The 22,042-nt window shown below is 44.1% G+C and overlaps 1 protein-coding gene across 1 annotated transcript; it reads right to left on the bottom strand.

Moving 5' to 3' along the window:
• Nucleotides 1–378: 378 nt before the first annotated feature.
• LOC307254770 (PH domain leucine-rich repeat-containing protein phosphatase 1-like) lies at nt 379–20,137 on the bottom strand. The gene is made up of 17 exons (XM_080033268.1): nt 18,264–20,137; nt 14,048–14,244; nt 12,446–12,571; nt 11,821–11,969; nt 9,880–10,026; nt 8,959–9,186; nt 8,064–8,266; nt 7,904–7,964; nt 7,722–7,817; nt 6,550–6,705; nt 6,233–6,433; nt 5,712–5,874; nt 4,233–4,363; nt 4,007–4,123; nt 3,168–3,362; nt 2,478–2,715; nt 379–2,122 (listed from the first exon to the last, which is right to left on the bottom strand). The coding sequence occupies exons 1-17, from the start codon at nt 19,891–19,893 to the stop codon at nt 959–961; spliced, it is 5,202 nt and encodes a 1,733-aa protein (XP_079889394.1). The 5' UTR covers nt 19,894–20,137; the 3' UTR covers nt 379–958.
• Between the last annotated feature and the right edge of the window lie 1,905 nt (nt 20,138–22,042).

Raw genomic sequence — 22,042 nt, 5'->3', positions numbered from 1 at the left:
AATTATCAATAGATGACCTCAAATGTACATTAATAAAATCTCGTCACATACAACTTTCTTCTCTGCCAGACACCCAGAGGGTTACATGACAACATGTAAACGTATGTTAAAGGGTAAGTATCCTTCCCCCACCCCACCATCAAGAAGTCAAAGTCAACATGTTATGGTTCTCTGAAAACTTTCATTTATTATATAGCAAAAGTAGCTCTCTTGTGCGGTTTGCTGCTGTCACATAGACTGTAACACTGTTCTGAGAACATTCATTGAGCTGGTAACAACTGTAGGACCCCCCAGTTAAGCTTTACTCACCACTGCAGCCCCACCCACCCTTCACTCTGCAACCCCCAACCCCTCCTTCCCCAGAACACAAACCTGGAATATCAGCCTTCAGAAATAATCGTCTTTTCTCTCAGAGAATATTAGTATGCTTCAGTGACTAGGTCACTTTAAAGTATTAAACTCCTAGGAGTTAGTTTAACAGTTTTACTAACTCCAACAACTGTAAGGCCGTCAGCCACGACCAACGGGGGAAATGTATGCTACAACACAAAGACAGAATGGTCCATATCTCAAAGTACCATTCAACATACAGTAGAAGGAATCTCAAAAGTCTAATAAAAAAAAAAAGCATTCAAAGTGCTTCTTCAAATTAAAGATATGGTTAAAAATCAATTACAAGTGAAGATTTAATCAACATAAAAGTGTTATAAAAAATTGCATTGCGTTTCAAGGGGCAAAGAGTTAACAGTAGAAAATAAAAAAGTAAATAACAAAACTCTGGTCCATATTCAGAATACTGAAACAGGTTTTTGGAGGGAGCGGTGCAACTAAATGCAGCGCAGAGCATCGAGAAAGTCCTGAATCCACAGTTCTCAATCTCTGAAAATCACAAAGAGGTGAAATCCTGGATGAAAGAAGTATCTAGCTGTTGTGGTGGTGGTGGGCTGGGGGGCAGAAGTTAGAGGGGCGTGACAAAATAGTCTGCAGGTTTCTGGTAGCTGTGTGCTTGCTGGTTATGTGTCTGAATTTGTTCTTGCTGCTGCTGCTGCTGTTGCTGCTGCTGCTGCTGGATGATCTGCCGGACTTCCTCCTCCAGCTCTGGCGGGATGATGAGCTGGTCGTCGGGGTCGGGCTGGGCTGGAGCGTTGAAGTATCCACCCTGCTTCCTGACCGGGGCGTCTGCAGCCTCCTCTATCAGGTCCTGGTTGCGTCCCTGGCAGGCCACCGAGCCGTTAGCCCGCGCCCGGCGGCCCAGTGTCCCTGACAGAGCCTCTCTGCTGGGGCAGGGAGAGGAGGGGGGGACGGGGGAGGAGGGAGGAGGACGTTGAGCCTCTTGATGGCAGGGGACAGAGGGAGGTACGTTTGTGCTTGGTTGTGGTTGAGCAGGAGCTTGTGTTTGGGGCGTGGGGTTGTCTTGGCGACGCAGACAGTGGACGTCGGCCTCCACCTCCACGCGGCTGCCGTTGGAGAAGACGCCGGCGATGGGCTCCTCGTCCTCGCTGTCCACCCCGTTGTCGGACAGCGCTCCAGAGAACTGTCTGTGGAAGCTGCCTCCACCGCAGGCCGGCCTCCTGGCGCTGAACCGGCCTGGGAGGTTGAGCTGACACGTCAGGGGCTCGCTGTGAGGCGGAGGCTCCTCAGAGGACGCAGTGGAGCCCACCTCGCTGCTCATCTCGGACGTGCTGAACTCGCTGCTCAGCTCGCTCACTGTTCCAGAGGATGCCGGTGGTAGCGGCATGTCGCTGCCCGAGTATGCGTGTGCGTTAGTGTGTGCGCCCAGGCCGGGGCTAGGGGGTGGAGGTGGCGGCTCGCAGAAACAGCAGCAGTCTTCCGTGATGCTGAGCTGGACCACGACAGCACTGAGGCTGTCGGAGCAGCCGTAGCTCTGAGCCAGCGTCACTAGCTTCTTGGCGGCGGCCAGAGCGTCCGGTACGTTCCGGACCGCCTCCACCGCCTCGCTGGGAGACAACATGTCCCACAATCCCCGGCTGCCCAGCAGGAAGAACTCATCCTGCGGGGTCAGGGTTACCGTGGAGACGTGCGGCCTGGGGGTCACGGACGGGCACAGGAAGGAGAAACCCATGATCCGTGTGGAGTCTGTGACACCACTGACTTTGTTATCCTGCAGGACGGTGGGATATAAAGAGCAGGTGGGTTATCACTTTTGACAAAACCTTAAACGCTCATATTAGGGCTGCAAGTAATGATGTTTGTAAGTTAGCTAAAAGTACCATTTCGCTTACTGAACCTTTAATCTATTTATTCAAATAAAAAACAAAGCAATGTTTTGTCCAACCAACAGTACATAACCCAAACATATTCAATTCACAACGGTGTTACCAGAGAATAGAAACATTTGAGATGCTGAAACCAGAGGATATTGAGCTTAATCAATGGACTTGTTTACTTGCTTTCAGCTATTTCATTAATCAGCACTAGTGCGACCAATCACAATCAGCAACCGCATGTATCTTTACCTCTGTGATGATGGCGTTATGCAGCCTGACTCTGTGATACTCAGCCTCCTCTTTCACAGTGTGTGCGGTGGAGAGTTGCATAGCTTTGCCGTCGCGGCACAAAACGGCCTGGCACCTGCCCACGTTGGCAGCCTTCAGGGTGAAGCAGCCGCCGTGCTCACCGGGAGCCACCGGGTCGTGTCTGATGTGACATAAAGCTGCAGAGCCGCCCATCCTCTGACCGGCAGTACCCAGTTTCCTGCAGGAGAGACACAAGAGGGTATGATCACAGTGACTGCAATGATCTGTGATAAGGAGTGTGTTCACCGACCTCACTGTTCATCTCATGCAAAATATCACTCTTCAATGTTCACCAAGTGCGATACCACAGTTTTTTTTATACTTATTTACTATAATATGTATTCTTATCCAACACACCTTTATCTAAGTTAGCTGGATGTGTGAAAATGCCGACTGTCAGTTGGATCAGTTCATTTTGTATACATGGTGACTTATACCTATACAAAACTGAAAATAAGCAACAGATTGTTACTTATTTTCTATACATTGTTGCTTACTTGTCTTTTTACATTATACTTTTTTCCCTTTTTTATTATGCCTTTAACTCTGCTACACTGTCCCTTTTGTTGCTGTGACAGCACAAATTTCCCCACTGCGGAACGAATGAAGGAATATCTGATCTGATCTTACCTCTGCATGGTGAGGAAAGTGTTGGTCATGTAATCCTCCTGCCTGTGGCCCCGGTGAAGCTCCTCTGCCAGCACATCTCCCATGGTGCACTGCAGCAGGTAAGGCACCTCCACGTTCCTGTCTCCGTCGAAAACGCCATACAGAGCTTCACGAATCCCACAGAAGCTGTCCTGAGCCAGAGCAGCCACACACAGCCTGGGAACAACAACAAGGAAGATCAGCACGTTGGCTAAAGATCTATAGATCTATTATAGAAATATAGTCAATCATATATTTCTTCACTTTATCTTACCTGCTTGAGTTATTCCAAATATCTGATTAGTTCAACAACTGTTGATGCTCAAAACATGACCGTGGTAGTGGTGACTTTTATTAAATCCTCAAGTAAAGACAATTTTTTTTACATTCAAAACATGAGGGGTTTGATTGTTTAGTGTCCTCTATTTTTGTGTAAACAACATATTCTCCAAGGACAACCGATAAAGGATGATCCTGACTAACGTCTTAGGTCAGAATCTCTAACATTTTATTGACAACGTTGACAGTTACATCTATCAGATCTGCTGACTGAGAGCTTTCAAAGCTTTGGCAGAGCCAGGTCAATGCTTTTGAATAAATAATTGATGCTTGTATCTAACTTTTTTTTTCTTTTCTTACTATCATTAGTGTATATTTCTAGTGTAAGTACTGAGAACACTTTGTACATGTGGTTTGGAAAAGAGCTAAATAATCAAAATAACGTTTTTCCAATCACATTAGTCTGCTTATAGACTTTGAGAGATCAATTATTAAAGTCATTAATTCCAAAGGAAAATGACTGAGTGGATGGAGGGACTGACTTGTTTTTTACTCCAGAGGCCTCCGTGTAGCCGTGGCTCCAGACTGCAGGGGCCCCGTGGCTCTCGCTCACACAGGGAGCTGAGGGGGATGGATCCACCCTGAAACATCTGATGTTACTGCAGAGAAAAGAGAGGAGAAAAAAAAACAGCCGTTTCATGAGTCATATACATTTCTCTAGATTTCCCATAGGTCATCACTACCGCAGTGTGTGGCAGGGTTTCGTACTTGAGGAGCTCCAGGCTCTTGTGGTCCAGGTTGAGGCGTGGGTTCCCTGTGAGGTCCAGCTCCTGAAGCTTGTGGGGAAGCGTCTCGGGCAGCGTGACCTCTGTCAGCTCGTTGCAGCTCAAGTCCACACACTTAGGGAGGCAAACACACAGAGAAAGAGACAGAGAGGGCAGGTCAGTTCACAACACAGGTGATCACTAGGTTTCCTTATATTCATATTTGATTCCAATTTATGGCACTGCAATGCCATTACATAGACGATGCACGTCTATTTTGCATTGTTACGGTAGCGGAGCACTCTAGTCCACTTTGGTTCCCCCTCCGCTATTCAGTGTTCTACAGAACCGCTGATCCAAACAACTCTACACTTGGCACTGAACTCCTTTGGGTCCTCAGCAACACAGCCACCAAGTGTGAAGGCAATCGGAAGAACGATTGCAAGGATATAGGATGGACAGTCTGACAGAGACGTCTTCCTCCATACTACTATGATGTATTATTTTAAGGTTGAATTTTTGCAGTGTCAGCACAAACTTTACTTAAGATTTGTGAAGCTCTTTCTCAAAGATTATTTTATTCATTATTTTATAGTATCAACAACAGCAAGTTGTTTGTCCTCTACTTGGACATTTGATTTCCCTTGTTGTGTTACATAAGATGTATAATTACATAACACATTCCTTGGACACTGTATAATTTCTTATCAGATAAACTTCTCTCCTTTAGAGGCTCTTTTTCCAGGGATTTTTACCACGCCACAGCACAAATAGCACAGGTGTAACTACTTTTGATATACTTGTGTTTCCATCCCCTTTAATGCACCTTCTGTACATTAATCCACATACAAATTAACTATGCTGTATTATATTATAATTATATATATTTTTTCTACTTATGGTAGTTAAAGTTTAGTGCATCAATCTGCATTTATAGATTTAATATTTTTCCCACCCTTATTTGGACACACACACACACACACACACACACACACACACACACACACACACACACACACACACACACACACACACACACACACACACACACACACACACACACACACACACACACACACACACACACACACACACACACACACACACACACACACACACACACACACACACACACACACACACACACACACACAGGAACTGTTATTTGGGATCATAGAAAGGAAGAGATTAGGGAGTTACAAAGAGATTACAAAGGATTTCCTGATCTGGCCTCACCCATTTTTAGAGGACTCAAAGATAAAAGATAAAAAAGGGTTGCTTATCCTTGCAACAGAATTAAACAGATTTTTTTTTTATCCTTTATTTCCAAAACTAATTCCAAAAGGCAACAACATCATTTGACTAGAAAGACCCTGATCTGCTGAACAAGAGTGCATGTGGTTGATTGTGTACATGTTTACATATCTGAAATGAGGACTAAATTAAAATTGGTGCCTTAAATACTCGTGTGTGTCAGGCTAACCTTGATCTCGGGCAGCTGCAGGACCTCGGGGAAGGCATTGATGCAGTTGGAGTGGGCAGAGAGTGTGTGCATACGCTGGCAGTGGAGGATGGTGGTGGGCACGGCACGCAGTCTGTTGCCGCTCAGGTCCAGCTCCTCCAGCTGCTCCAGCCGCGCCAGTTTACTGCAGGAAGTGGCGGAGATACAGTTATATCCCAGTGCTGGCACTGCAAACTTTTTATTTTTGGGAACCTCCTTCATCAGACTCATCTCTCTGGTGACCTTAACCTGATTCTGAACGCAACGCTGTGTTTTAAGGACAGGACGATAACATGAAACGGACCTGTTCCTAGGAGTAGGACAGCTCGTGAATGCAAAGGAATGTGAGTTAATGTAAGCTTGGTTGCCTCTGACGGCATCCATGTGTCAGTTTTTTTGTTTCTTTGTCCTTCAATGATAGCACATTTCAAGGTATTTTTTTTTTAGGGCATTTCATTAAGTTGCCCTACATTGGTGTACTCATCTGCAGTACTGTATTATACCTGGCAGTGAAGGTCTGTAGCTGGTTGTAAGCGAGGTGAAGCACCCTGAGGTGGCCGTGTCCGCTCAGCAGAGAGACACACTTGTCTGTAAGGCTGTTATTGGTCAGATAGAGCTCCTCCAGGCTACTGAAGCTGTCCTCCGATAGGCTGGCTGCGGGAAGGTTCTCCAGCTTATTGGCCGACGCATTTAGGTATTGCAGGCTGTGACAGAGAATACAAACTTAGTACTTGCACAAATGACTTGAGCGAAAATAAAACGATAGATAGAAATATGTGAAAGACCCTGGTGAAAATGAGTGTTGTGTTACTGTCAGCACCTCTGTGCTTTGATGAAGAGGTTCTGTGGGAGCTCGGTCAGATGGTTGTGCTGGAGGTCCAGGACCTCTAGCTGTAATCTCTCCAGCCTCTCAACCAGCCGACACACCTGGTTCCAGCCTGCCAGCAGCTTCCTGAGGCTCCCGCTGGACAACAGCCTACAACACACAAACAACACAGCGGGATCAGTCTCTCTCTGTGTGCTGTAGCTCGAATTAACACTATGTTGCTGCTCAACAAATTACAGGAAACCTATGCTACAAATTTTCCACCCACCTAGTTAAGGACAAGACATGAAAAGTGTTATTTTATGAAGATGTAACTTGGGGAAAAAAAAACAGTTTAAATTGCTAAAGCTGCTCACACTGCACTGCTTCACAGTTATAATGTTGTATTGGAACGCTTTCACGGCTGCTGGTGTGACTCGCTTTAAGCTGCATTTCATTTCACAGAATAAAGTGAGCACACATTTCAGGAAGTTAACACACAGCTGCTGCTACGCAATGTAAAATGTAATTGCAGCTGGCGGTTTACTACGTTATGATGAATTATCTTTGATGAACATCTAATATACACCAGTATCGTTTTTCAAGAAACCTATTCATATTTCAGTACTGACCAATCAGCAACTGGTATTAATTTAGTATTGGTTCTGGAAATCCATCCTATGGATAAGTGCTTAACCTTGAGTTTGAATTAAGTTATCATCAGACACATATGCCCCCCTGTTCATGTTATTTAACTGCTACTGCTGAATACTAACTGAAAATAGCACTGCATTAGTGTGGGCGGGTTGCCACAGTTAACGATTATATGTTCGGGTAATAGTACATCTAAAGACTTATCAGTACTATAACTATTTTGTATATGTGTGTGTGTGTGTGTGTGTGTGTGTGTGTGTGTGTGTGTGTGTGTGTGTGTGTGTGTGTAATGTTTACAGTTTTACTGTAAACAACATTACACAATAAAATGATTTATATTCTAATCTTACAATAAGATAAGTAGACGGACAATAAAGTTGGCTTTAAAAAGGCATACCTTTTTTAAGCCTGATTAAATAATGTTATATTGTGTGCCATATGAGCAGTTTAAATGTTGAATGCAAGCAGTAATATTCCTTTAGCTTTAAAAGCTCTTTCTAAACTGTTTACGAGTGTGTTTGTGTGATGCTCACTGTATGGGCAGCTCTGTGACAGAATTATGGTTGATGTCCAGCACCTCCAGTCTGCTGCTCTCACACACCCAGTCAGGGACACATTCCAGCTTGTTCCTTAAAAAACAAAAAGAAGCAGTCAAGCACATCACTTTCTTCACAACACAGTAAATGGGAGAGTGACGTATTCAGACTTTTCTTACCAGGACAAGTCCAGAACAGTCAGATTCTCTGGCACCGGCTGCACCTCCAGCAGCTTGAGCTCTACAAACACACCATGTACAATTCTTTATAGTCTCCATGTGAATGTGTATATACTGTATATAGCACCAGACACATTACACATTAGAAAAATGCTCGTACCGTTGTGTGCAGCGTGCAGGCTCTTCAGGGCGTTGCCGTTGACTCTGAGGAGGGAGAGAGTGTTTCTGTCACAGCGGAGGAGCTCCAGCCCACACAGAGGCCTGACGTCCAGCTCCTGTAGACCAGTGTCCCTCAGGTCCAGCTGGACGATGTGGAGCAGCTGCTCAGAGTCTGCCACCGTCAGCTTCTGAAGCCGGTTCAGCCTGTACAGGAGAGAACATAGACATGAGGACAGAGAATAGAGAAAGAGGGGAAAACTGTTGAGAGCGCCCCACAAATGGAGGCCCAGTCCTCAGAAGCAGCAGACCACAGATTCGTATTCGGCTAGTGGTTGTTCTCTGCATGTCATTCCCCTTCTCTGCCCCATGTGAATTTGTCCCACACCAACAATCTGCTGCTGTGTGCTGCATGTGTGAAAGGGTAGACCTGGACATTCTCCGGGTCAGTTTCTCTGGATAATTTCTGGAGTTCATTTGTGAAAGGGGGGCTTCAGTGATACATGGGGGTGTGGCTCATCACAGGTGGAGGTAGTGCTTAGTTAGGTTGGTAATGTGGGGAATTCTCCCCTTGTGACATCATATGGGGGGAAACAATCTGAACGGGGTGTTTAAACATAGGTTTTTCAGAAAGGTGGTGATGAAAAAGAGAGGGTTGTTTTTTTCTCATACTTTGGGAGTCTCTAGTCACACTGTTAATGTTGAAAAACCATGAAAAAGTGCATTTTGCATTATAGGTGACCTTCAATCATTTGAAAACAACACAGGCAGTGATGCGGAAATACAGAGCAGATATTTTCCGGCAGCATCTTCGAGAAAGAATCAAATTACAGATGATGCTTTGTTGCAGCACTGCGTCTAAAAAACTGCCGTAGACTGCATAGGATGATGATGTTTACCTGAGATCTATGTGGCGAGCGGGCAGCCACTGCAGTCCGGCCACATCCAGGACAGAGAGCTGGTTCCCTGCCAGACAGAGTCGCTCTGTGCCTTTAAGCTTCTCCAGGACGGGGGGGACGCAGCTGAAACAGTTGAAGGACAAGCCGAGGTAGGTCAGGCCCTGCAGAGAGCCCAGCTCCACGGGCAGGCAGCGCAGAAAGTTCCCATCCAAGAGAAGGGTCTGCAGGCTGGACACCACAAGAGACAACAAGAGGAGAGAGGAGCATGAGGTATCCGTTGACATTAGCAGTTCAAAAATGTGCCTTAATTCACCACAACTAGACCTAGAAAGAGAGACAGCTAATGCTAAACTGGGCAATCTTTCTTTTTTCTTCTTCTCTCTGATGCAGGGCCAACACAGCACTGACTATGCAGCTTAATCCTCTTCTTAACTGAAAGATTAGCTGCAGTGATAGTTTATATTTCCTTACAGTACAAGACTGGATACCTCACATTTTAGTTCAATGTCTCAAACTGGATTTATTTATTTACATCATGTCCTAAAACTTCTCATTATTGAAATTGAGTCCCATATGCATTGCACACATCATTTACTGACGGTGGAACCCGATGACGGAGCACTTGTCCTCAAATTCCCCCTGTTCTGCAGGGACAGCATCAGCATGACTGTGCACCCTGATCACCTGGACCAATCCTGTGCTCCGTCAGGACAGCAGGGCTGGGCTACTGCCAGGTATTCACCCAATGCAGAGAGGACTTAATCTGCACTGATGGAAGCACAATGACAACTACTCCTGTCCGATGTCGTTGTCAGCAAAGTTCAGGTCATCCAAGGATACGCGCCGGTCTTGGGGGAACATACCTCGCTGCTATCATAGGGTTAGGGCCAAAGGCTCATTATAATCTTCCAGCCCACTTACTTGTGCATGGTTCCTACGTCTGCGGGCAGAGACGACAGGCGGTTCCCGGACAAGTTTAGCTCGGTGAGCGAGGAGATGTCACACAAGGCCAGAGGAAACTCTGACAGGCTGTTATTGGACAGACTGAGGCTTCTCAATTTACAAAACCTAGAGAGAGAGAGAGAGAAAGAGGGGGAGAGAGATAGATAGAGAAAGAGGGGGAGAGAGAGAGGGACAGGAAGAAAAGGGCAGACAAAGAAGGACATAGGTTTGAATCTCTCAGAGCTATAATCAGACTTAGGATTTCTTCTGAATTGAGGCAAAAAAAAAGAAAAAAAAAAGAATTGTTTTTGTTGTTACGTAACACCTGCCTCATAGCAAGTAGAATCGGAAGCCTGTACAAGGTCTCAAGGACACAGCACCAAAACACTTACGGTACACAAACTATTTAAAGCCACACGTTTACACGACTAAAAGTTTTCACCATAACAAGGCAGCATGTGGTTCAGGGAGCTTGAGTGTGAGTGTGACTGTGAGTGTGAGTTTGTGTCACTCCTATCCAGTTCACAGAGGGGTCGGGGTGAAGGGCTGGGCAGGAGCCACGTCCTTCCGAAGGGGAAAGTCAAAAGGCACACAGCGGGACAAACACATTCCTCAAGACACCGCCTAGGAAGCTTGTGTTTATGGAGGAACAATGGCTGTGTGTATACAGTAAGTATGAATTCAGTCAACTAAGTGTTAGGCGTCAACACAACGTTCTCCTGTCTTACATTTAGAGAGACAGAAATTGCTTGAAGGTCAATTTATTGTGATTGGACGCCTAAACCCAAAGAAGGAAATAGAGTGAAACGTTTCACTGATTCTTTTGGGAAACTTACACATTATTTTAAAACAAACCTACGGCCTCATGTTCATTTGAATGCCGTTAGAATGTTGTGATTCAATCGCAATACGAGATTGCGTCTGTGTAGACTGTTGGATAAAGTAACCAAAGGTAAAGAAACAGCTATTCGGTGAAGGATTTTTTTCTCTCTGCTAGAAAAACAAAAGCAGTTAACCCATGATGTCGCCAAAAACATGACTCAGGATGCTCCGTCAAATCAAACGTCTGTCATCTTTGTTTGCCACAGAGAGTCGACGTGCAGAAACATGTAGAAACTTCAGCTTTAAACGATAAGTCTGTTTTTCTTCTTGTTGACAGTTGACAGATGCAGTGAAAAGAACCAGAACCGACTATAAATGCGCCGTACAAGTATTGTCTGTGTATCCAAAGCCTGATGTATCGCAGGGCTTCTTCACAAACACATCAGTGACCACACTGTTGTCCCTTTTTATTATGAACAGACACAAACCGTAGTTTATTCCGACTATAACCGGCGACCAGTTGGACAAGTTGATCTAGAAAACAAGGGAAAGCCCTCCATCCTAGAGGTCTGGTGGCTGGATGTCAAGGCTCTCATCACAAGTGTAGCTCTGTTTTAATCATCCAAACCACTCAGCCACTAACACACACGTCTTCTGAACTTTGATCTAAGCCGTTTCCTCTTCAAACCATATGGTAGCTCCCCAAGACAAAAGCAAAAAAACCCTGAGGCATGATCCCACATCAAGAGGAATATAACAAAGAAGAGGAAAACACTGCGTTTCATTCTTAACACACGGGGCGGCTGTGGCTAAGCAAGTAGAGCAGTCGTCCACTGATTGCAGGGTTGATTATTGGTTCCCCTGCCTCCTGCCACATGTCGAAGTGTCTCTGGGCAAGACACTTAACCTCAAATTGCTCCCGATGCTTAGCTTGCACCCTGCGCGGTAGCTGCTTCTATTGTATGAGTGTTTGTGTGTGTGTGATTGAGACAAACTATTTAAAGCGTTAAAACTTTTGGATAAAAGCGCTATAGAAGTACAGTCCATTTACACGGGGATGTTGAGCCTCAGTGTGTCAGTGTGGTGGCAAGAGCTGACCTGGTGAGCGCTGGAACCCCTTTGTGCATAGACATGAAGTTGTTCTTCAGATTGAGGTGTGTGAGGTCCTGGCTGTAGAAGAGCTGAGCAGGCAGCTCCTCCAGGCTGCAGCACGACAGGTCCACAGAGTTCACCCTCTGGGACGCAATCTGACACACAGGGGAGGGTAGACAGGACCACAGCACACAGTTAAGACATTTAAAAAGACCCTGTAAACCTAAATCCACAAAGTCCTGCCAACGATATCATTTGGGGAGGTAAGTTGTATCAAAGCTAGCATCTGAAAAGAGTTTTGCATACGTATCAATCCAAACTTAACAGAAATTCGGTTAAGATGAGGCAGGCTATGCTCTGGTTCCTATTAGACAGTAATATAAGTAGGTACTGTAGTTCCCGAACATTCCATAAAACCAATGACTGTTGCCATGATACATCCCCGCTGACACCCTGTGTAAAAGCTAATATAAAGACACCCAACTTTGATGGCATATATTGATTTTTACTATTTAAGAGCAGGTTTCCAGAGGCTTTAAATCCCGATAAATAAACCATGAGTTCATGTGACAAGGTTAAAATACAGAGTTGAACTGTGGCCACAAATACAAAGAGATATCACTTTAAGTACCTTTGAGGCCGTCCTGTGCCAGCGGAGGTGCTCTGTGTAGGAGTCGTAGCTGATATAATACGTCTGACTCTGAGGACCAGCAGAGCTGAACGCCAGACAGTGGCTGTGTCTCTTCACTTCCTCCACCTAAACAACAGAACATATATTTCACTTTCCTTTCCTGACATATTTTCTCCATAAAAATCTTCCGATGTGGATGTAATCTTCTTTAAGAGGTGGCATTTGTTTCTCTCAAAGGAAAATATGATAACACAGTAAGTTTTTTCAACTATTATTTTGGAAATTATACCGCATGATGAAGCACAGATAATTTTTTTTGTAATGGGTACCGTATTTTCCGCACTATAAGCCGCACTGGACTATAAGCCGCAGGTGTTATAATGTTTAATTACCATATGTAAGAGTTTGTGCACAGAGGGGATTGTCGGGAAAGAGATGGCTGCTTGAGGAAGCTCCCATTTATTAACATTACAACAAACAAGTTGCATATTTGCATAACGTATTCAAGTGTTACCATTTAGAGCAATAGTAGCTAGTACAGAACATATACTGTGCTGTGTAATAACAGGGTCGAAAAATGGGGGAAAAGTCGCGGCTTATTGTCCGAAAATTACGGTAGATAGATTCTATCTTTGAGACGCACACCAGGGTGCAGAGTGTGTCCATCCCAAATAAAAACATTCTACATAGCTCTTCTCAAACATACCTCACTGTATTGACCAAACATGTTCAGCTAATCCTCCTCAGGTCCAGACTCACAGGTCCAGACTCACAACAAATAACCAACTCATAAAGTGTTTTACTCTACAATTATTCTGAGGCAACGCCACAACATAAGGGTTGGGAAATATAAAGGAAGAAGCATCATGTCATTATTATGTTTTAATATTTCCTGAGACTGAACAATTCATTTTAAAAAGCTAAAACCGATATTTTTTCTGTTTTACGTAGATTAAAATACAAACATGTTTTTCTTAAAAGGAATAGTTCATTATTTCAGGAAATACAATGGTTGTCTTTCTTTGCTGAGAGAAACATCAGAAGATTATCACTAATTAACTTAAAACTTAAGTTTTTATTAATGTGCTGTAACTATTTCTCGGCCGGGTGCAATGATTTGTATGACCATTGTCAATACCCTGAAGTCCAGCCAATAAATTCCCATAAAACCACTACTTTTTACCAAGTGTTAATAAGTCAGATTTAGAAAAGGAGTGTTTTTTTCTCTCTCTTCTTTCAGACAGACCTTTTAAAACAACAACAGCAGTCCAATTATATTTCCAGTATTTATGTTCATCTACGCTAACTGTCTGGGCTCTAGCTTTAAATGGACTGTACAGACATAATAGTTTGTCACAGTACAACCTACAACTATACACAGTATATAATATTGTATGCTGTATAGCAATAATACTGAGCAATCTATCAGCCCAAATGTCAATGAATACTAATACTAAACTAAGCATAACACAGCTACAGAAGCAGTGAATAACGTCTGACCTCGTAAAACAAAAACCAAAACAACATTGTCTGTGATGTCCCAGTAGAAATCCACAATGCTAATTAAACGGGTTGCAGACATTGATGTCTTTCAGAAAGTACCTTTCCTCCGATGAGAGGGAGGATGTGCATCTTGCCGGTGTGGGCGTGTTTGACAGAGGAGACAATGAGACAGGTTCCACTCAGTGTGACCTGACGCTTGGACCAGCGGTTCACCGGCAGCGCCAGCTTCCCTTTCCGCACGTTGAACACCCCAGAAAGCTGCACACGCTCAGATCCACCAACACTCCGAGGCTTACCTGGAGGGAAACAGAAAAATAATAATAATAATAAATGTATTTTTACATGAGACGACATGAGATTGTGAGTGTAGGGATGATTATACACGTCAATCTTATTTTTTTCATAATGTCCTTTTTGCACAATGGAATGTGTTATTTTTAGCTGTCTGCCTGGGATTTCATGAATCAATTCTCTCACATTGGGTTTCTCTTTGAGAAAGCGAGAGTGATAAAGAGCTGCTCGGTTATGTAAGTGAATTGTAGCTAATAGCCCGTGGGGCTGAAAGAGTGAGCAGTCAGTCAGGCGTGATTTGTTCCGTTAAACCCTTGCTCGTATACAAAAAGCCGCCACAGTTCAGTTACAGTCACAGGGAAATGCAGGCCATTGGCCACTGACTAGGCACAATGTTAACCTCCATTAACCTGTGCGTTTAAACTCAGCAAAGACCAACTAAGCTAATTGATAATGAACTACTTCTAAAACTGTTTCCTGGTGTGTGCATCTAGTTGTCACACACAAGAGGGAACAAGAGAAAAGGAAACACATGAGGAGTCGGAGCCACTGAGAGGCCTGAAATCAGATTAGCTTGTTATGTAATGCTTTACAACACTACCAGCCCCTTGATCCTCACTGCTGCCTCCTCCAGTGACAAAACGTCAGCTTTCACTAGGGCTATTAACTCCTGAGTAGGGCTGGTGACAGAGCCACACAAGTTTGTATGGTGTGGACTGAAATCTGTCTGTAGCACCGACTTTGGAGAGCTGTCACTGAATGCTTGCTTAGTTATTCTTTGATCAGATAATTCCAGATATAAATCATTTTGACAATTTCAGACTCGCACAAGTTTCTGTGCAGCTGTCTGTGTTTGGAAAATACATCCAACATTTGAGAAATTTTGACTATTTTGTTAAATGAAAGAAGGATGTTGATGCTGACATTCATCATGTTCAATTGTTTTGCGGTAAATAAACTTATATTAAACTAAACTAATTTTATTTTAATGATAATATATATAAAAAAAAAAAAAAAAAACTGACCCTACTCTTGAGCTATGCCTTTCTTTAAACTATCATTGGTGTGAATGCTGATAACATGGAGCCGTGACTGTAGAGAGACAGTAACTAAACAAAGATATGACTGGGGAACAATTTCTGATAAACTACAATCTGGTGGTTATAAATACAATCACGAGTCATCATTCAAATTGAACCAACGCCTAAATAAAGACAAGGTGTCATATAAAGCTTACGATTGGATACAGATCAATCTCAGTCTTTCGAACACAACCACACACATACTCTAAACTAAACAATGACGTGGAATGTGTATAGTGAGGGGTCCTCCCTTCCCTGGGCGGTGCAGGCGAGATGTAGTAGCGTTCATACTCTTTCCTTCCGTCTATTTCTCTGAATGGGGGAACATCCTGTCTATCATCAAGCCGCCAATAGCCATTTCCTGTTCTTGGTGCTAAGGACCTAACGTTCTGGTGCATGTTGTGCCCTGACAAGCCCCAATCCACCTTTCTTAAGAGCAGCATTTTTACAGGACGTTTGCTCAAAGGCGTAATTTAAATTTGGGCTCAACATTTTTTTAAAAGGGTGAAATATTGCAAATGAAAATCATCTTCATAAGGTTTCCAAAGTGAATATTTTGAAATAAAAGTGCGAGAACTGTGTAAATAAATAAATATCTAAAAACAATACTATAAGTTAAAAACAACAATGGCCGATTCTTAAATGGGAACAGGACAGATCAAGTGGGGCTGTAATGTTCATGCAGCTGCATTGCAACAAATGTACAGAAACAACAAGAAACTGTGGTGAAGAGAGACCTGGATTAACCTGATCATCACTATGGAATATGGATGGGTGAAATCAGTCCGATAACCAACAAAGTGAATTATGGCTGTTTTGGCACTCGGATCGGTTCCATCTTTAGTATTTCACCTTGAGAAGTAAAGCAGTGACCTCTGGGTTCTGCAGCTCTGGAGTCTGCTGCTGCAGCGACTGTCTCAGAGAGATCCGAAACACTGAGGAGGTGAAATCTGAGTTCCACTAAGGTCACTTTTCCTCTTATCAGCACAGCGTGTGTGTATGTGTGTGTGTGTTTGACAGTGTGAGTGATGGAGAGAAAGGGAATACTTGCCGATATGCATTTTGCCAGACGGATTATGCTGAGTCAATATCCTTTGTCTGAACTCTGAACATCAACGTTAACTAACAATTCATACTGTGCACAATAAAGAGACGTGACAGCGTGGTGCAAAAAAATTATTCATATAGTCATATTATAGTTTTACCAAGAAGTTTTCGCTCAACGAGGTTGTTGTAAGTTTAGCTTAGCTTTGTTTTGTTTTTTTTAAAAAGGACCCCTACCTTAAAAAGGTTAGGATTACAGTTTAACAGTAGATGACTTGCAAGCAATGATTCCACTCATTTTGGCGATGTTATGAATTGTCATGTCATCACTCCACTTCTCTCTGTAATGGTCCCCTTCATCGCAGTGGCACTTCCACATTCCGGTCACACACACACACACCACTGACTCTACGTCGTGCTTTGTTCCCCTGTCAAGTTACTGTGGGAGCCCAAAGTGATGCTGTGTGTGTGTGTGTGTGAGTGTGTGTGTTGGGGGGGGGGGGGTGTTTAGGGAGGGAGGGAGGGAGGGTTACATTCTCTATCTAATGTTTTCAGAGTGGAGGAAAGTGAAAATTTGAATATTAAATATCTAAGTATTAGTATAAACAGTAAACAGTATTGATTGCTCTCGATTTAAAATGTGAGTTGAATCGACGTGTGCTTTGTTCATTTTAGTCAAAATTATTTTCTGTTTCTTTCTCTGTCGTCAAAACACAACTCTTAATCCTCCCCGTCTTCGCTGATGGTGTAAAAAACAAGGTCAGAAAAACATTATCCCGTTGTGCTAATCCCATAAGAGAAGAGATCATGGCTGTTTTTTGTTGTTTCCTTTTTTTTTTTACATCCTCTTACCCTGCCTGTCAGCAAAACAGGATCTTTATCAATAACAACAACACAAACAACAAAAACAGCAGGAGAGGAAGAGCAACAGAATCCATAATGGCTCATGATTTCTTTGCCCAAAGAGCACACCTGTTACCTCCAGATGTGTCTCCTTACACACAGAGGGGTTGGCTCGGTTTACATGCTCCAATGCTGGGCATTGTCCCAGAAGGACAATTGAATGCACTGGTTAAACAGTCCGACTGACCAAACACAATGACAGCGCTCACGGTACACTACACTGAGAATTGATGAACAATGACAAGCGGAGCACAACTAATACAGTGGCTCGGTGTAACTAGCGGTTAGTGGCTCTCTCACAGATAAAGTTGGGTGGAATAAGTATTGGGACTGATCGAATACAATATCTATACAATGTCCGATTTGGCTGCAATCCACTCATCGGATATCGGACTGACGTCACCAATCCGTCTACAGTTTCTTTTTTACTGTAAATATATTGACCTAATTTGGTTGTTTTTCATGCTGTTGTTTGTTAAGAGTCGTTGTTGATGTAGCACGATAAAGCCCTACTTATCACGTTCAGATTTAAGAAGCAGCCAGCAGATTATGATTTTAGGGTTTTTGTTTTGTGGATATTTAATTCTTAACACATGCTTGCACTTCAATTGATGTTCTTTCAAAACCTTGTGAAGGAGTTGATGTTCTGATATAGTACTGTACTGAAAAAAACTTTCAAAAAGGAGTTCAAATAAATGGGTATCCATCAATACATTTAAACCTTTTTGCATTTTTTGGCTGTTAAAATTAGAATTGCTGTGTTCATAAGCTTATGCATCACCACCGAAAACAGAAAGGTATTATAATTATGATACCAGACAGTGTTGGTATCAGCCGATATCCAAAACCCAGATATGGAAAATTGGGTCTGAACTGGAAAATAGTGGAGCAGTGTATCTCTAGCAATAGTATGAGAAGAATAACATTATTTAAACACTATTCGGATCATTCCCACATGCTTGCAGATCATTCACCTACAAAAATAAGTTACTCACCAAAGTAAAAGCGTATCAGGCAGCCAATTTCTGGGTTCATCCCTTCCCCCTGCACCCTCCATGGGTCTTCAAAACCCAGATTAGTGAGGTATTCGTTTAGTATCTGCAGAGGTTTCTCGTCATCTCCCAGCCGCCGCACAGCTCCGCCGTGCAGCTGGATGAATAGAGCCGGGGTCGGTGTAGTGTTGACGGGCTCCATCCATGCTCTGCTCCCCCCTGGGATCTCCTCCAGGCCAGGCTGCGGCTCCTGCTGGACACATGCCTGGCTGGTCAGGGGTCGCGTTTGAGAGCTGGTGCTGGAGCATTTGGAGGGAAGTTTGATTAATTCGGGGGTGTCTGCGTTATCACCGGCTCCATTGACATCTAGTGTGGTGGAGGTGGTTATCTCCTGGCTGGTGTGCCTGCTGCAGGGCTCTGTTGTGGTGGCAGGGGGCAGGTCTGCGGCAGAAATGCTGGTAGAATGTGTTGGAGAAGAGGTGAGGTCCACTTCATCAGAGGAGCTCTCAAACGGGTCGGGCCCCTCTGTGGCGCTGTCACAGTTGGGGCTCAACACTGAGGAGTCGGTCCCCGCGGCGGCCAGGCCCTCACTGAGAGAGTCCCGGAGCTCCGTGCTTAATGGTCCACCTGGGCTGAAGTCCTCACAGGTGCTGCTCTCCATATCCGACCCAGAGTAGACTCCATAGCAGTCTGCTACACTCAGGCTCAGATCAATCCCAATGTCATTCAGATAGACCTCAGATGAAGAGTTACTTGCTGTTTTATCATCCAACAAGTTAGAAGACAGTTTAAGATCAGGGTAGAATTGTTTAGTGTGTTCATTGTCCTCTGCTTTGGGGGGTTTGACATCCACACTGTCACCAAGACTTTCAATGTCATCAACCTGGCCATTACTGTCTTTACAATTATAATTTAAGTCAACTAAAGCAGTGGTTTTGCAGTTGATTCGCAACACAGCCCCAGCTTTGCTCCCCTCAAGCTTACCGGCCACCTCTTGGGCGGTGGTTTCCACTGTGCACAGCACGGGGCGCGGGTAGGAGGGCGTGAGCCAGTCGTGGACGTGAATGCAGCCCCGCCGGAGGTCCGATCTCACCCATGTCCTATCCGAGGCCTGGAGCTGCTTGGACTGCTTCTGACGCAGGAAAGTCTTCCTATCCAGGCTGAGGGTGCTGAGCGGGGAGGCTGAGGGACCGGGACAGGGCCCGGTCGTCTCGGCTGAAGACACGCCGGGAGAGGAGCTGCTGGTCGGCGGAGCCCCCAGCGACAGATTCCGCTTGTGTCTCTGCTTCCTCCGGCTCAGCAAAGAGTTGACAGAAGTGGAACTGCTCACCGATGTCAGGCTGTAAATGTTGGCTGTTTTCACCACGGGCATGTTTGTGTTCTTGGCGTTGGCGACTTGGTTTTGATAGATCCCGTTTCGTATCGCAATCTGCAGAAGGGAGGTGGCCGCGAGTCCCTTCCCGAAGAGTTTCGCCTCCGTTCCGCCGCCGTCATCCTCCCCGATTGAGGGTCTCTTTCCGGGGCTTGACCCGCTTGATTTCACGGCATTACAGTCACTGGAATAGTCCGGTATCCCCTGTGGTGTTGTTGGAGTTGAAATCGCTCCAGACTCGTTTCCCTTCACACTTTCCATCCTGCAGGTGAAGGTGCTAGCCCCACGTTAGCTCACACAGACGTTAGCTGGTCCGGTTACTGGCTCCCCGTTAGCTTAGCAATGCTAAGGTAGTGCGCGGATCGTCCATACAGTTATCCCGCTACATCATCCCGTTTCATAACACGCCCGTTAGCTCGCTTAACGGAGCTAACCAGCTGGTCGAGAAGAGAAAATGCCTTTTCTAGTCGGTCGCCATGGAAGCTTGCGCGACTGCCGCCGTGCCCGTGTAGACGGATGATGGTCAGGGCGGGGTCTAATTGGATATGAATTATGACGCCTTCATGTGCTAGGCAAAAGCTCGGAATTTGTGACAATGTATCTAATAAGTGGGAAAGTGCGTTATTTCCTATTTCTCCTATGTTTGATTTTGGAAACCAAGAAGACAGATCCGACTTTATTGAAATATTAAATCAATGTGTACACAGCATTATTTCAAACTCGAAATTATTGTATACAATAATCTATTGTGAGCTAATGAGCTCTGCCCTAGGATAATAACAGCATAATGAAAACCTTGACACATAGACCATTCGAAAAGAAAATTATAGTCTATGCCATTTTAAGAAACATGGAGCTTCTCAGTCATCCATTTGTCAAAATCCCCAATGTTCAACTGTTATTGATAGGCCTACTGCATACGGAACATTTCTGTTCTAGCTTTGTAGATATAATTAAAGTAAGTTTTTCTCACAAATGTTGGTGTCTTTTGTAGTCACCTAATTCAGTGTTTCCCCTCCCATGATGGTCCAAAATTAGCCTACCTTTAAACCCAATTTATTTTTGTAAAGAAATTGGAAAAACTGTGTTTTAAAGGGGGGCCAAGCGCCAATAAAGCTCTGATTATAAGCTATTTAATTAATGTCATATGAGAAGAAAAAAAAACAAGCTGTGTCACACGCCATTTCTGTGCCATCGGGAACCTAATCTGACGTTTTACGCACAGGTTACGGATTTGACGATCAAGGTGATATTTAAACAAGTTCTCAGCGTTTTGGTTAAAGTTCGGGTGACTTTGAAAAACGGAACGGATGAAAAAACGTTTGATCACATGCATCCGTTTGCGGACTGAATGACTTGGCGGTCGTTTCCCTCTAAGAAAAAGTATTTCTTCAACTGCAGAAGCCATGCACGATCTTCAATGGGTCAGTGAAAGCAACACAAATGAAGCCTAGATGAGTTGGTTGTTTTGCTCAACAATAGCCAATAGCCTATGTTTCAAACATAGGCTATTGTTTGTAAACTTAGAACATGTTTCATTAGTTGTTATTATAGGCCTATCCATTTAGTGTATTCAATGAAAATAACTTGACATCGATCTCCCTGTAGTTTTGCATTTCTTAGCAAGATCAGAAAAGCTGTGAAGGGTCTTCTGGCGCCACCTAGTGGAATTAGGCTTGTATCACCGTGGCCACCAATTATTTATTTTTATTTTTATTGTACTCTACACGCGGTGGAAGAATCCGGCCCTGAGCATAGGCAGTATAGGCAAATGCTAGGGGCGCATCCATCCGCAGGGGGCGCCGCTAAAAAAGAAAAAGGGCTACCAAAACTTTTTTTTTTTTTTTTTTACTAATACTGTTAATACCATAATTTCAAAATATGAGTTAAGCTTAAAATATGACAACTACTGAGGATAGACAAACTATATAAAAAAAATGAAGCGCCCCCCCCCCCCTCCTCCGATAGACTCTTCCAGATTTCTGGCGATCAGCCAGGTATCTGAACGGTAACTTCACCGGTCGGAACCGGGAGGAAAGAGCGCACACCATGTCAAAAAGACAAAAGCTCTCTCGTGCCAAGGGACGACTGAAAAGGAAAAGAAGAGGAGGAAAAACGTGACAAAGACAGAGGTAGGCCTACAGTGACGTTAATGTGATGAATTAATAGTGTGCTGCATTGTTTTAGCCGTTGTAGGAGCAGTGTGTTAACTTGCTAGCTTACTTTTGGAAGATGGGTAACGTTACTCCCAGCTTAAATTCATCAGAGACATTTAGAAAGATTGTTCAGGTAGCCTACATCCCCTGTCATAACTTGCCAACGTTTGCACTGCTTGTAATGGTTATTAGAAAGCTATTCCTTTTCCACTATAATTAATGGTTGTCAACCTTTGGTTTGTTGTGTTAGTTTA

The sequence above is a fragment of the Ammodytes marinus genome (assembly GCF_949987685.1).
Source record: "Ammodytes marinus genome assembly, chromosome: 8".
NCBI lineage: Eukaryota > Metazoa > Chordata > Actinopteri > Uranoscopiformes > Ammodytidae > Ammodytes > Ammodytes marinus.
This window is presented reverse-complemented; position numbering and strand designations above follow the sequence as displayed.